At 46.3% G+C, this 14,517-nt stretch overlaps 1 protein-coding gene across 1 annotated transcript; it reads left to right on the top strand.

Moving 5' to 3' along the window:
- Window positions 1–672: 672 nt before the first annotated feature.
- Window positions 673–4,116, top strand: LOC140233261 (uncharacterized). The gene is made up of 3 exons (XM_072313373.1): window positions 673–1,927; window positions 2,111–3,375; window positions 3,934–4,116. Exons 1-3 carry the CDS (start codon window positions 673–675, stop codon window positions 4,114–4,116), a joined length of 2,703 nt encoding a protein of 900 aa, XP_072169474.1.
- Window positions 4,117–14,517: the final 10,401 nt, after the last annotated feature.

Here is a 14,517-nt window from a genome sequence, read left to right as displayed (position 1 = left end):
GTAAGGGGAGACGACCCGCTACTTCAGGCAGGGCATCGTCGACAACCTAGAGCAACCAAGCACGGGAGCTTCTAGAATAAACCAACGAGCAGAGCAACCAAGCTCACGATCAAGTGGAATTGGATATCTGTATTCAAGTTTGTAATATGTTATTATTGTAAACGACCACAATTTGAGACCAGATAATAAATCTTACTGATTGTTATATTGTAAGAACACTGTGTGATTGGCTACTTCTTTCGAGGCACTGTAGTTGCACAAGTCGAAAGAGTTGAATGAGTGAATGGTCTGCTAACAATCTGCTGCATTTAGAGAAAGTCAACCTTTGACTATAGAAAAGATCCCAGTCGCAGGGAGGACTTTCGTTCCCCACATTCAGAGGAAAGTCCCCTGTGACAATGAGGATGGTGTCAGAATTCCTGCATGATGTCCTGAATTAGGCAATGAGAAGTGGAAGGTGGTTGGTAGGATCTGGAACACAAAGTGTTTTCTATGAAGCTGGTGTTGTGTTTGAAACTATAATGTTTCTAACGTTGAGGGCGTAGACCCCTTTCTGTACAAATATTGAAGGCGACCGATCGCCACATTGGACCAAATACAACCCACATCATAGTATACCGCAACTCAAGTTATTTGTCTTTATTCGAGTGTACATAACATCTGGCGACGAAGATGGACAGCATTCATCTTGCAGCTCCGCCACCATTTCTTGGTAGTCCCGGTGACCCACCGATTTCCTGGGAGCGGTGGTTTTCCAGCTTCCGGACCTACCTTATCGCGAGCGGCTTAGACGGTACGTCGGTAAGTGATGCGCGTAGCCGCGCTATCCTCATCCACTGCCTCGGCACCGAGGGTCAACGCATCTTCGCCCAGTTTTCCGCCGCTGACACATATAACGATGCAGTAAAAGCCCTCAAACAGTATTTTGAGCCGCGAAAGAGTGTCCTTATCGAACTTTATAGATTCCGACAACGATCTCAGGGCCATGGCGAACCTGTCAAGCAATTCGTAGCAGCTCTTACCGACCTTGTGTCAACATGTAATTTCGAGAGTTTTTGCGACGAACTCGTACGAGACCAATTAAGCGAAAAAACAGCAAATCCTAGAATTCGAGAATGTCTCCTAATGGAAGATGACAAACTAGAGTTGAAACGTGCACTAGACCTAGCAATACAAGTCGAAGCAGCCATGAACGATGCTTTTTGCAAGGTTTTGAAAACGCACGCTAATGCACCTCCCGTAGCGACCCACAGTCAAACCTCCCATAGTGATCCAACGTCACAAGTGCAAGGGGTTCAGAGAAAACCTCGCCAGTCGAAGCAGCCTAGCAAACAGTGTGGTAACTGTGGTCATTTTCACCAACCGCGATCATGCCCTGCCTTTGGGAAAACGTGTGACAGTTGTAAAAAACTGCACCATTTCGCAAGCGTTTGCAGATCCAAGCGTCAAAAGAAGCAAGCACCAGTTCGCCAATTGGATGAAACTGAATATGACGAGCCATCCAAGGTCTTCACTATTGGTGATACGCGGACCAACCCACCGCAGGTCGGCAATTTCAAACAGTGCGAACTAGACATTGCAGGCCATTCTGTCTCTGTACTCATCCACGTAGGGGCTAAAGTATCCATTTTGAGCGCAGACCTGTACACCACGCTATTCGCAAATCATCCGCTCACGCCTGCTATAGGTCGACTTCTCGCATACGGTCATTCCACGATACCTGTCCTTGGAATGGTCACAGTTCCCGTTGCATACAAGGATGTCACGTTAGATTCGTTCACATTCTATGTCACAAAAGGGAAAAGCCTCATGGGCGTGGACTTATTTGACGCTCTTGGCTTCCGACTGCAAGACTCTACAGGAGCGCACATACACCTAGTTGAGTCGGACATTAAAGCGCAGTATCCTACTCTGTTCGACGGATTTGGTGAATGCCTAGGATATTGTCATGCCCCTAGAGTAGACCCTTCAATTGCGCCAAAAGCTCAACCGCTACGATGCCTCCCGTTTTCGGTCCGATAAGAAGTCTCGACAGAACTTCGCCGTCTCGAAGCAGACGGTATCATTGAGAGAATCGACTCATCCCCTTGGGTCTCGAATCTGGTCATAGTGCGTCGCAAGAACGGGGAGTTGAGATTGTGCATAGACCTTAAAGAAGTAAACAAGGCTATCATACCGGACAAGTACCCCCTCCCCACAATCAACGAGCTGTCTGCCTCTTTCCACGGAGCCGGAATCTTCACTAAGCTGGACATGCGTCGCAGCTATCTACAGGTGCCGCTAGCGCCGGAGAGCCGCCACTTGACCGCATTCATGACACATGAGGGCGTATTTCAATACCGCAGTATGCCGTATGGACTTAGCTCAGCCCCGAGTGCCTTCCAGAAAATCGTATCTTCTGTGTTATCGGGCATACCGGGAGTGCTCAATCTTCTCGATGACGTAGTCGTCTGTGGTGCAACCACAGAAGAGCACGACCGCCGCCTTCACAAAGTCTTGTCGCGTCTCGCAAAGCATCGATTCACCCTCAACGAGGAGAAATGCAAATTCGCAGCATCAGAGATTGACTTCATGGGCTATCGCGTGACAGCAGAGGGCGTGATGCCAACTCAGGACAACGCAGCCGCAATCCAACTCCTGCCAACGCCAACGAACGTGAAAGAACTCGCGTCCTTCCTGGGCACAACAAACTTCTACTTGAAATTTGTTCCTCGCTATGCCGAAACAGCTGAACCACTCCACAAGCTTCTTCGGAAAGACACGCCATGGGAGTGGAATGCAGTACATGAGAGCGCATTCAGTGAGCTAAAGCGGAAGATCGTCTCTCCCCAAATTCTCACGCATTTCGATCCTAACGCAACTACATTCGTGACTACGGACGCTTCTAATAGAGCAGTCGGAGCAGTTTTGTCGCAGGAAATCAACGGTTCAGAGCAACCAGTCGCGTTCGCGTCGTATACGCTAACAGACACGGAGAGGAAGTACTCTACCAGAGAACGCGAAGCACACGCCTGCATTTTCACACGTGAGCACTGGCACAATTACGTGTTTGGACGCAAATTCACTCTCCGCACAGATCATCAGGCACTGACGACACTGCTCGCAACTTCAGGTTCAGGTCACAAGCCATTGCGCATATACCGGTTGTCAGATCGACTCCACCAATACAATTTTGATGTGGAATATCTCGCAGGATCGCATAACCACGTTGCGGATATGCTCAGTCGCACACGGACCGCAGATAGCGATAACGCGGAAAAGCCTTCACGCGAAACCGAAGAGTACGTTAACGCGGTCATGTCAAACGCAGCGAAACTCGTCACTCGCAGTGAGCTCAGAATCGCAGAACGACGCTGTACTCCAACGCGTGAGAGAGTACATCACAGCAGGCTGGCCGACGGCAATCTCTGAGGAGATGGTACCATATCATTGCATTTGCGAAGAGCTCGCGGTTTTCGACGAATACGCGATCGCTCGAGGCACACGCGTGGTGATACCAGCATCGCTGCAACAACGCGTGTTAGAACTCGCACATGCAGGCCATCCGGGCATAGTGAAAATGAAACAGAAGTGCAGAGAATGCATTTGGTGGCCCGGTATTGACCAGCGAGTTGAACAGCATGTGAAACATTGTGAAAGTTGCACTATCAGCGAGAAAGCAGGCAATTCGCGTCCTGCTCCACTACAGCCTACCCCCTGGCCCCAACAACCGTGGGAAGCGTTGCAAGTTGACATTTTTGGAGAAGTCGCAGCAGCGCCACAGAATCAGCATTTTCTCGTCGTTGTTCAGGACTTGCATAGCAAATGGCCCGAAATCGCGGCAACAAGTTCGATCACGACACAATCGGTCACCAACATCCTCGACACGCTGTTCACAAAGTGGGGATTGCCCAAAAGCATTACGACAGACAACGGACCACAATTTGAATCCAGCACAACCTCACAGCGCGGTACAACCCACAGTCAAATGGGGGTGTGGAACGCTTCAACAGGGTCATAGAGGACAGCCTGAAAGCGAGCCTGTCGGAAGGAAAAGACATTCGAGTCGGCAATCCACATCCTACTCCGCGCCTACCGGTCGACACCACATGCACTGACCGGCAGAACACCAGCTGAATTGATGATAGGGCGCAAACTTCGCATGCTGCTGAACGTCATTCAACCTTCTCCGCCCCCTAGCGAGGCCGTCAAAACAAAAGCGGAAGAAATCGCACATCAGCAAGCGAAAACAAAGTCATACACAGACAAGCGACGACACGCTAAGCCATCACGATTAGCAGTCGGAGACTGGGTACGCATACAACGCCCTAACAGAAAGCACAAACTAGCGTCAGCTTTGTCACCCCCAAAGCGAATCGCCAAACGACTCGGCAACAGTGCGTTCCAACTCGAAGACGGGACCACGTGGAACGCAAGATGCTTATGTCCTTCGAATCGACCTGGGAATGACTACGAGTGCGCCGATGACGAAACCTCGTTTCCACTCGGCGTTCCAAGCACTCAACCAGATCGCGAAGAACGCCAGCCCCTGAACGTAAGCCGTTCTCAGCACGTATGCAGACAACCGAGATATCTCCGAGACTATTATCATTGAAACAGTCATATTGGACTCCTAAAAACCGAATGAACACTTAATGTTTACATTTTGGACACATAGTCAGTAATGCATGATTTATCTCCCCGTACAAAATATTGTTGGATATCCTACTGGAGGATCTTGGTTCATTAAGTTATGTGGAAAATTAAATAATTCCACGTGGTTATCAGTTTGATATAACATCTGATTTGGAGAACTTTTGGACTTTATTTGAACAATGTTTAAATCAATGGGGGGAAAAATATGTTGTGTTTGAAACTATAATGTTTCTAACGTTGAGGGCGTAGACCCCTTTCTGTACAAATATTGGAGGCGACCGATCGCCATGTTGGACCAAATACAACCCACATCATAGTACACCGCAACTCATCAAGTTATTTGTCTTTATTCGAGTGTACATAACAGCTGGCACCTGCTTTTTTGGTGGTATTGCTATTCGGCAAAGAGCAGGTCACACCAGATGTTTTGTTGGAGCTCTTTTATGATGTATCTGTGCGATGCAGACCGTTCAGCTGTGAAATTGGCACTTGATGGAAGCATGACAGAGAATGAGAAAGAGGTTTTGATAGATTTGCAAGACAGAAAAGGGCACACACCATTCCAAAATTCAAAGGAAGCTACAGGCACAATCCATCAATTGGCACGCAAGTGCATAATCTAGAATGGACATTATGCAGCCCAATGCAGGAGAGATATTGTTCAACTTGGACTTCATTCTGAGTTTCAAAGTCCTTCTGCAACTTTGGCTTTGTACAAGGAGCTGGCTCTTACAGCAAAGGGAATCATCAATTTATTTACTTCAGATCCAAGAACAAGGGCAGAAACCCAATAAGAATTTTAATTTCTTATGAAGGTATGGTTCCCTTTAAAACATAGTTATAGGTTTACCCTATAATGTTTTTATGTTGAGAGTACACTATTAGAAACAAAACCACATCGTGTCAAAATTCAACTACCAATAACCTCTTCACTCTCTGTAAAATTATTTAAACTGTTTTGCTACTAAGTGTAAAACAAGGACTGTTGCATTGATTATATTGTTGAAGCAAAAAACAAGCCAGTTTTGCTTTCAGGGGAGGCTAACACACAGTTGCAACTGATCAGCCGTCTATACAGCACTGACGAGTACCCAGAGCTGAGACAACTGACTGGCTGCCTACTGGGCACATGCTCCATTAAAATTGACCTGACAGTCAAGCCAGTAATACACGCACCACGCAGACGACCCAAAGCATTGGCAAAGAAAGTACTCCTGAAGCTAAATGAAATGAAGGAAGAAGGACACATAACCAAGGTGACAGAACCCATGGATTGGGGTCAACTCAGTGGTGGCCGTGGTCAAAGGTGACAAAATCCGGATCTGTCTGGATCCCAAGGACCTGAATTGAGCAGTCCGTAGAGAACACTACAGAATCCCTACTGTTGAGGAGATAGTAGCAGACATGGCTGGCACAACTGTGTTCTCAGTTATAGATGCAAAGTCAGGATTCTTGCAGATAAAGATTGACTATGAGTCGAGCCTGCTTACTACTTTCAACACGCCGGTTGGAAGGTATCGATGGCTCCGCCTGCCGTTTGGCATGAAGTGTGCGGCGGAAGTCTTTCAGCGCATACCGGTAATGGACGAGATGCTGAGTGACAATGACAGAGCTAGAGCCATGATGGATGATGTAAAGACACATGATGATCCTAGACAAAGTAGTCCGACATGCCACAGAGTGGAATCTCACGTTGAATTTTGACAAGTGTCAAATCCGCAAATGAGTAAAGTATGTGGGACACCTGATCACAGACAAAGGGCTTGCTCCAGATCCTGACAAAATCAAAGCAGTGGAGGAGATGCACGGCCAGATAACGAAGAGGACATGAAACGCTTTCTTGTGTTCGTGCAGTACCTGGCCAAATTCATTGAAAATCTCAGTGAAGTAGATGACCCCTAAGAGAGCTCACCAAGAAGGATGTTGCCTTCCATTGGAGTCAAAAGGCAGGAGAATGGCTTTCGGAGACTGAAGAAAATTTGCACCGAAGCACCAGTAGTCCTTGCATTATATGACGGTAACAAACAGCTGACAATACAATGTGATGCAAGTAGCTATGCTGTCAAAGGTGTCCTACTGCAGGAAGGACAGCCCACTGCATACACCTCTAGAGCAGTGACACCCACATAGACCCACTATGCACAAATAGAAAAGGAGATGCTGGCCATACTCCATTCCTGCAAGAAGTTTCATTATTACATTCTTGGAAGGAATGTGGTTGTGCATACAGACCACAAACAATATTCAACAAACCACTGCTGGTTGCACCACTGAGACTACAAAATGATGTTGAGGCCATATGCATACAGTCTAGATGTGCAGTACAAACCTGGCAAGGATATCCCCATGGGCAATGCTCTCAGCAGTGCCAATCTCCCTGACATGGAACCAAAACCCCCCCCCCCCCCACCGGTGAATATGACTGAGCATATCCGCATTGTCCTCAGAAAGATGGGGACGGTACATACAGTTCCAACAGTGCACAGCAAATGAGCTGAATGAGCTATGCTCAGTGATACAAAAGGGGTGGCCAGACACCAAACAGGAAACACCGCATGCCATACAGGACTTTTAGAGTGGCAGAGACGAGTTGGCGGTGGTAAATAGCGTTATCTACAAGGGCATGAGAATTGTCGTGCCACCAAGCATGAAAAGCAACATACTTGCCCAGATACATGCATCTCAAGTCCCACTAGCACAGCTGTCATAGAAAGACACAAAGCACAATTTGCCCGTCGTGGATAACCTATGAAGCTGTGGACAGACAATGACCCTCGATACAGCTCCCAAGAGCAATTTTGTTCCACCTACCAAATCGAACACATCACCTCATCACCATGCTATCCACAGTCTAATGGCGAAACAGAACGGGCAGTACAGACTGTGAAAAGGTTGTAGAGAAAATGTGACGACAAACAACTAGCTCTCCTGGACTACCAGGCATTGCCACTCGCTAGCTGCAATCAATCGCCAGCACAGCTTTTGATGGGAAGGAGACCATGCAACCTTCTGCCAACTCCCAAGGTTGTGCTAGAACCACATGGCAATTCACTTGATGTGAAGCAGAGCATGGAAAGGGCTAAACACAGCACGTGAATTTTACTACAACGCGAAAGCGGGATGTAACACCAGTCTGCCACCTCTGCACCTGGGGGACCCAGTGAGGATCGCGCCATTTCCAGGTTCTTGGCAGTGGCTCCCTGGAACTATTGTAAAGCACCACGACATGCCTAAATCTTATGTCATGGAGCATGAAGGAAAGCAGTATCGAAGGAACAGAAGAGACCTCAGGCTGGCCACGGAAGCAGCAAACAAGCCCTATCTGTAAGATATCGCCCCATAGTGTATGACGTCATCCGGACCTGACAATAAAAAATCGTACATGCAACGACACACTAGTTGTACTAAGACTGATATGTGACAATTATGCCAATGCACATCTTCAGAAACCTGAAGATGCAGCCTAGTCTGCAACCTGTCAAGAAGAGGTTTGTTTCATACTCAAACCATACTCTCCAATTGGAAGGCAGTGTAAAGCTAGCTACAAAATACAAAGACCGCTCAGTAGAGGTGCAGTTTCATGTAGTCAGAGCAGATGAGAAGCCAATACTCCTCTCAGGCTCAGATAGTGCCAGACTCGATCTGATTCAGCGGCTACACAACATCGAGGACTATCCCGAGCTGAAACTAAACACAGGAACACTGCCAGGAACATACTCTCTGAAAATTGACCCAACGATACAGCCAGTTGTTCATGCTCCAAGACGGCAACCACAAGCCCTAGCATCAAAAATCAAAGACAAGCTGAAAGAAATGGAGGAAAATGGGCACATAACTAAAGTCAACGAACCAACAGACTGGGTCAACTCAATGGTCACAGTCGTAAAGAATGGCAAAGTCAGTATCTGCATTGATCCCAAAGACCTCAACAAGGCAATCCGCCACGAACATTACCCCATACCCACAGTGGAGGAAGTGATTGCATCAATGCCAGATGCAAAAATATTCTCGGTGATTGATGCCAAGAGTGGGTTCCTGCAGATCAAACTGGACTATGAATCGAGTTTGCTGACAACATTTAACACACCACAAGGGAGATACCGATGGCTGAGACTCCCCTTCGGCATCAAGAGTGCCCCGGAAATATTCCAGCGAGTCATGGATGAAATGCTGGAAGGAATACCAGGGGCCCGTGCAGTCATGGACGATATTCTAATTGCAGGGAAAGACATGAAGCACCATGATGAGATCTTGAACAAAGTTGCACAGAAAGCAAAAAAGTACAATCTGAAGCTGAACTTGAAGAAGTGCAAAATCAGGCAACCAGAGGTCAAGTACGTTGGACATCTTATCTCCTCAGCAGGGTTGAAACCCGATCCCGAGAAGGTCCGAGCTGTAAGAGAAATGCCAGCACCCACATCTAAGCAGGCTGTCCAGCAGTTTCTTGGACTTGTACAATACCTGTCCAAGTTCATTCCAGACCTGAGCACCATAGATCAGCCACTCAGAGCTTTGACCACCAAAGATGCACAGTTCCAGTGGGGTCCAGCCCAGCAGAAGAGCTTCGACAAACTCAAGGACTTGTGCACAACAGCACCAGTACTAGCCTTCTACGATGACAAGAAAGATGTGGTTATACAGTGTGATGCAAGCAGATATGCTCTAGGAGGTGTACTACTACAAGAAGGACGCCCAGTAGCCTTCACATCAAGGGCTCTTACAGAGACTGAAATGCGCTACGCACAAATCGAGAAAGAAATGTTGGCCATTGTACACTCCTGCCGAAAATTCCACCACTATGTCTTTGGAAGGACGGTGCATGTAGAATCTGACCACAAGCCGCTCCAGGCAATCTTCCGCAAATCATTGCTGTCGGCCCCGATGCGTCTGCAGAGTATGCTCCTCAGACTCCAACCGTATGACCTGAATGTGATGTACAAACCCGGCAAGGAAATACCCATTGGGGATGCCCTCAGCAGAGCCAACCTACCTGACAGCAATCCTGACATGGAGCCGGTGGTTGTAAACATGCTTGACCACATTGCAGTGTCCCAGGAGAGATACGTGCAATTCCAGACACACACCGCCATGGAGCTCAATGAGCTGCACAGCATGATCAAAAGCGGGTGGCCAGACACAAAACAAGAAGTGCCACACTCCATACGCGAGTATTGGACAATACGTGATGAACTCTCAGTGCTAGATGGCGTGGTCTACAAGGGTATGCGCATTGTCATACCCCCATCCATGAGACGAGAACTACTGGAGACCATACATGTCTCACATCTCGGCATTGTCAAGTCGAAACAAAGGGCCAGAGAAGCATTATACTGGCCAGCGATGAATCAACACATCGAAGAGATGATAGGAGACTGCTCAGACTGCAACACTCATCAGAAAGCACAACACACTGAACCGATGCACCCAACTCCTCACCCTGACTTACCCTGGCAAGAAGTGGCATCGATCTGTTTGAGTGGGAAAGATCGCACTATGTGCTTACTATCGACTACTACTCAAAGTATATCGAGGTGAACGAACTCGCTACAACATGACGCAAATCTCTCGTTTGAAGAGGCTACACCCCCGTAAATAATGCCAGTGTATATCTTGGCAATCAATGACTTAAAAACCAAAGATATAAAACACCTGTTTCTAACTGTAGCTCCATGGTGCGTGTGTGTGTACGTGTGTGTGTGTGTGTGTGAGTGTAGACATTCAGTGTATGCAGACAGAGCATGCCTGTACTGCACCCCACCTCCCCAACTCATCCACGGCTTGTACTTTATCCCCGAAAGTGAGCAGCATCGGCAAACTGGCAATGCTCTCCTTCCTATTCCTGTATTTTCGTTATTTACGGGTCAATTTTTTTCGTTCGAAATGTAAAATGGATGACCATAGAATTTCTCAATAGAATATAAAATTGAAAACTTTAGAAAGGATAGAGAAAATTGAGTTCACTTTGAATGGTGTGCCACAGGCAGATATCCTTATCATGCTCTTACATAATATGACAGCTGCTGGAGTCATCAAACCCTGGCTTGGCCTCCAGGTTTGTCACGCCTGAGCAGAAAGTTTATTTGCAGTGGACAAATACTTCGACTCCCAACTCCCAAACGAAGAATCTTTAACGAGGTATAGCACCCCACTTTCTTCGTGGAAGTTGGGGTCTCGCCTCAAACGAGGGATTGACGGCATGACAAGAAGTAATGCAGTCATCCAAGCACTCAAAGAGCAGTTCAGTCGACACGGCATACCACAAATCCTTCGAACGGATAATGGACCACAATATGTCTCCGCAGAATTTGAGGCATTCTGCAAAGAGTGGGGAACAACGCATCGGACCTCCTCCCCACATCACCCCCAGTCGAATGGTGAGGCTGAGCGAGGTGTGCAGACAGTCAAGCTACTGTGGAAGAAGTGCAAGGACAAGAATCTGGCATTGCTGGATTATCGCACGACACCCATGGCAAGCTGCAACCTCTCACCTGCCCAGCTATCCATGGGGCGAAGGCCCCGGAACAAACTTCCAGCAACAAGGCAACTGCTGAGTCCCAAGCTCTACCAGCCTGAGGAAGTCAAACAACGACTCAATGCTAAAAGTCAAGGCAGGCCTACTATCACAACAAAAAGGCAGGCCAAAACCTCCCTGCATTGAAGCCTGGTGATGCAGTCCGGATGGCACCGCTCCCAGGAACCAAGAGATGGATACCAGCCACCATCGAAGAACACCATCGCTCCCCTCGCTCCTATGTGCTGAATCATCGTGGTCGCAAATACAGGAGGAATCGCAAGCACATAAGGCCAGCCACCCATGAGGCTAATCGCGGAGGGACCCGTGAGTCGCTCGTCATCTCTGAGTCATGGTCCCAAATGAAACACCAGGGTCCAGAACCAGCAGCTGTCACTCCGCCAGCTCCTAATCCAGGAAGAGGGAGACCACCAGCTACCTCTACAGCTGCAAGTGTGCCGAGCAGCCCGAGGCCCCCTGAGGGAGTATGCAGATCAGCGGAATCAACTAGGTCACCGGCACCGCAGTACACGACCAGGAGTGGCCGAACCATTAAGAAACTGGACCATTTAAACTTATAACATAAACCAGGACACACAAAAAAAAAGAAAAAAAAAAAGAAAGAAAAAACTAAAAAATTGAAACGAAAATGACAACGGAAAAGGATAACTGAACTTTTGTTTTTGAACACTTTATTATAAAGCTCACCCTTTTGGTCGATTCAGAATTGTTTTTTTTTTTCTGTCATGCATTATTTTAACACAGGACTTTTGGAAGATTTTTTTTTTTAATTATTCCTTTTTTATATAATACTAAGAGAGCTGTCATTTTTACAACCCATGTGATCCCCTTGGACATGGAATGAACTGTTTGGATTACATGAGCAACGTCTTACGGACTGAAACAATCAATATTTGAATTTGAAAGAACTCAGATTTCCATAATTTGGATTCCACATGTCAATTTTTTTTTTTTTTTGTTTCCAGTATCGTGATTAATTCATGTTTTGTTTTGTTTGTTACCTCATATGATGATATATATATATTTTTTTTTTTGCATACAACCTTTTTTGGTTATAAAGAATTTATCAAAAAAAAAGAACAAAACATTTAGGGACTGCTAAAATTTGACATAGTCCCTTTTGCCTTTTGAATACGTGTATTTGTTTACCTGTTGCATTATTGTGATGGCAACACGTTATTTCCTTTTTGAATTTGTGATATATCATAAACTATCACAATTCACAACCAGTGATTGTGTTTAAAAAAAAAACAAAAAACGAATGGATAATTTTCACACACGGAAAGTTTAGTGTGAATTGTTCCTTTTGTTTCCAGAACAACAAACATTCATATTTTGAAATAAACAGTATGAGTGTTGTATTTTGCAAAACAACAAAATTTTTTCCCTTCAATTTGAGAAATTAACGTTTGGAAAGTTTTGAAGATTTTATTTCTTTATTTTGTTTTGAAAAAAAAAAAAAAAAGGAAAAAGGGAGATGTAAGATATCGCCCCTTAGTGTATGACGTCATCCGGACCCGACAATAAAAAATTGTACATGCAACGACACACGAGTTGTACTAAGTCTGATATGTGACAATTATGCCAATGCACATCTTCAGAAACCTGAAGATGCAGCCTAGTCTGCAACCTGTCAAGAAGAGGTTTGTTTCATACTCATGAGTTGTACTAAGTCTGATATGTGACACTATCGACAGCCACATGGAGGAAATGTGTCTTCCTCTCTGTCAGCAAAGATGCAGAAATCTACCATGCCGCTCCGGCACTCGGCTATGCAGGCTCCGAGGTCACCAGACATCGCTTCCAGGCGCCCCCAGCAGCAACCTGATTAGCCCCCACCTGCACAGGGCAGCACACCATCATACTTCAAAACAAGAAGCGGTCGCATCAGCAAACCACCAAGTCTTTTGACTGAAGAGAAATGAACAAACGTGAACATACATTTCAGACAAAAAAGGTGTTGTTTTTTTTTTACTCATTTTGGACTTTTTTTTCTTTTCTTTGGACAATTCTGGACAATTTAAAATCCACGGATCAGGACAATATATGGAGGATCAGAGTAGGAACCAGAATGGTGAAGATTCAGGAAGTGGGGAAGTGCTTGTACTTTGTTTTGTATAAATTCATTCATTTTTATATAGAATTCTGTTTTTGTCGCGTGGCTGCTCTTCGACACAAGACCTGGACAATTTGAATAGGGACCTGGATGGTAAAGATTCAGGAAGAGTGTGAAGTGCTTGTAACCTCTCCCCTCACAGTTTTTTAGCTCATCTGAGCCAAAGGCTCAAGTGAGCTATTGCGATTGCCCTTCGTCCGGCGTCAGTCGTGCGTAAACTTTTTACATTTTCATCTTCTTCTTGAAAACCTCAAGACTGATATTCATCAAACTTGGCAGGTAGCATCCCTAGGGGGTTAAGAACTCAATTTGTTAAAATGGGCACCATGCCCCACCCAGGGGGCCCCCAGGGGGGCCCAAACCCCCCAAAATTAAGGAATCTGTAAAAATATTCTTCTCTAGAAGCAGAAGTGATAGAGCTAAGTTAATACTATGAGTTAGTACATTGATGACTGTAGTTTCAAGTTTGTTCATGGCAAAATCAGGGGTGCCCCCCTTGGGACCCAGGGGAGGGGGTGGGGAAGGGTTCTAATGGAGCCTAAATTGTACATTTTCATCTTCTTCTTGAGAACCCCATGACCCATTTTCACCAAACTTGGCAGGTAGCATCCCTAGGGGGTTAGGAACTCAATTTGTTAAAATGGGCACCATGCCCCATCCAGGGGGCCCCAGGGGGCCCAAACGCCCCAAAATTAAGGAATCTGTAAAAATCTTCTTCTCCAGAACCAGAAGTGATACAGCTAAGTTAATACTATGAGTTTGTACATTGATGACTGCAGTTTCAAGTTTGTTCATGGCAGAATCAGGGGTGCCCCCTTGGGACCCAGGGGAGGGGGGTGAGGAGGGGTCCTAATGGGGCCTAAATTGTACATTTTTATCTTCTTCTTGAGAACACCATGACCCATTTTCACCAAACTAGATTGGCAGGTAGCATCCCTAGGGGGTTAGGATCTCAATTTCTTAAAATGGGCACCATACCCCACCCAGGGGGCCCCCAGGGGGCCCCAAACCCCCAAAATGAAGGAATCCTTAAAAACTACTCTAGAATCAGAAGTTATAGGGGTAAGATAAGACTATGAGTGAGTACATTAATGACTGTATTTTCAAGTTTGTTCATAGGAGATCAAGGGGTGCCCCTCTTGGGGGCAGGGGGGGGGGTGGTTGGGAAGGTCCAAATGGGGACCTGAATTGTACATTTTCATCTTCTTCCTGAAAACCTTATGATGTATTTTCG

The sequence above is a fragment of the Diadema setosum genome, chromosome 9 (genome assembly GCF_964275005.1).
Source record: "Diadema setosum chromosome 9, eeDiaSeto1, whole genome shotgun sequence".
Taxonomy (NCBI): Eukaryota; Metazoa; Echinodermata; class Echinoidea; order Diadematoida; family Diadematidae; genus Diadema; species Diadema setosum.
This window is presented reverse-complemented; position numbering and strand designations above follow the sequence as displayed.

Excerpts from the sequence above, each read along its gene's own strand:
- LOC140233261 (XM_072313373.1), top strand. The coding sequence starts at position 673 with ATGGACAGCATTCATCTTGCAGCTCCGCCACCATTTCTTGGTAGTCCC. Across the intron at positions 1,928-2,110 it reads TACTCTGTTCGACGGATTTG|TGCGTCGCAAGAACGGGGAG; the intron begins GTGAATGCCTAG and ends ATCTGGTCATAG. Across the intron at positions 3,376-3,933 it reads GTACTCCAACGCGTGAGAGA|CACAACCTCACAGCGCGGTA; the intron begins GTACATCACAGC and ends ATTTGAATCCAG.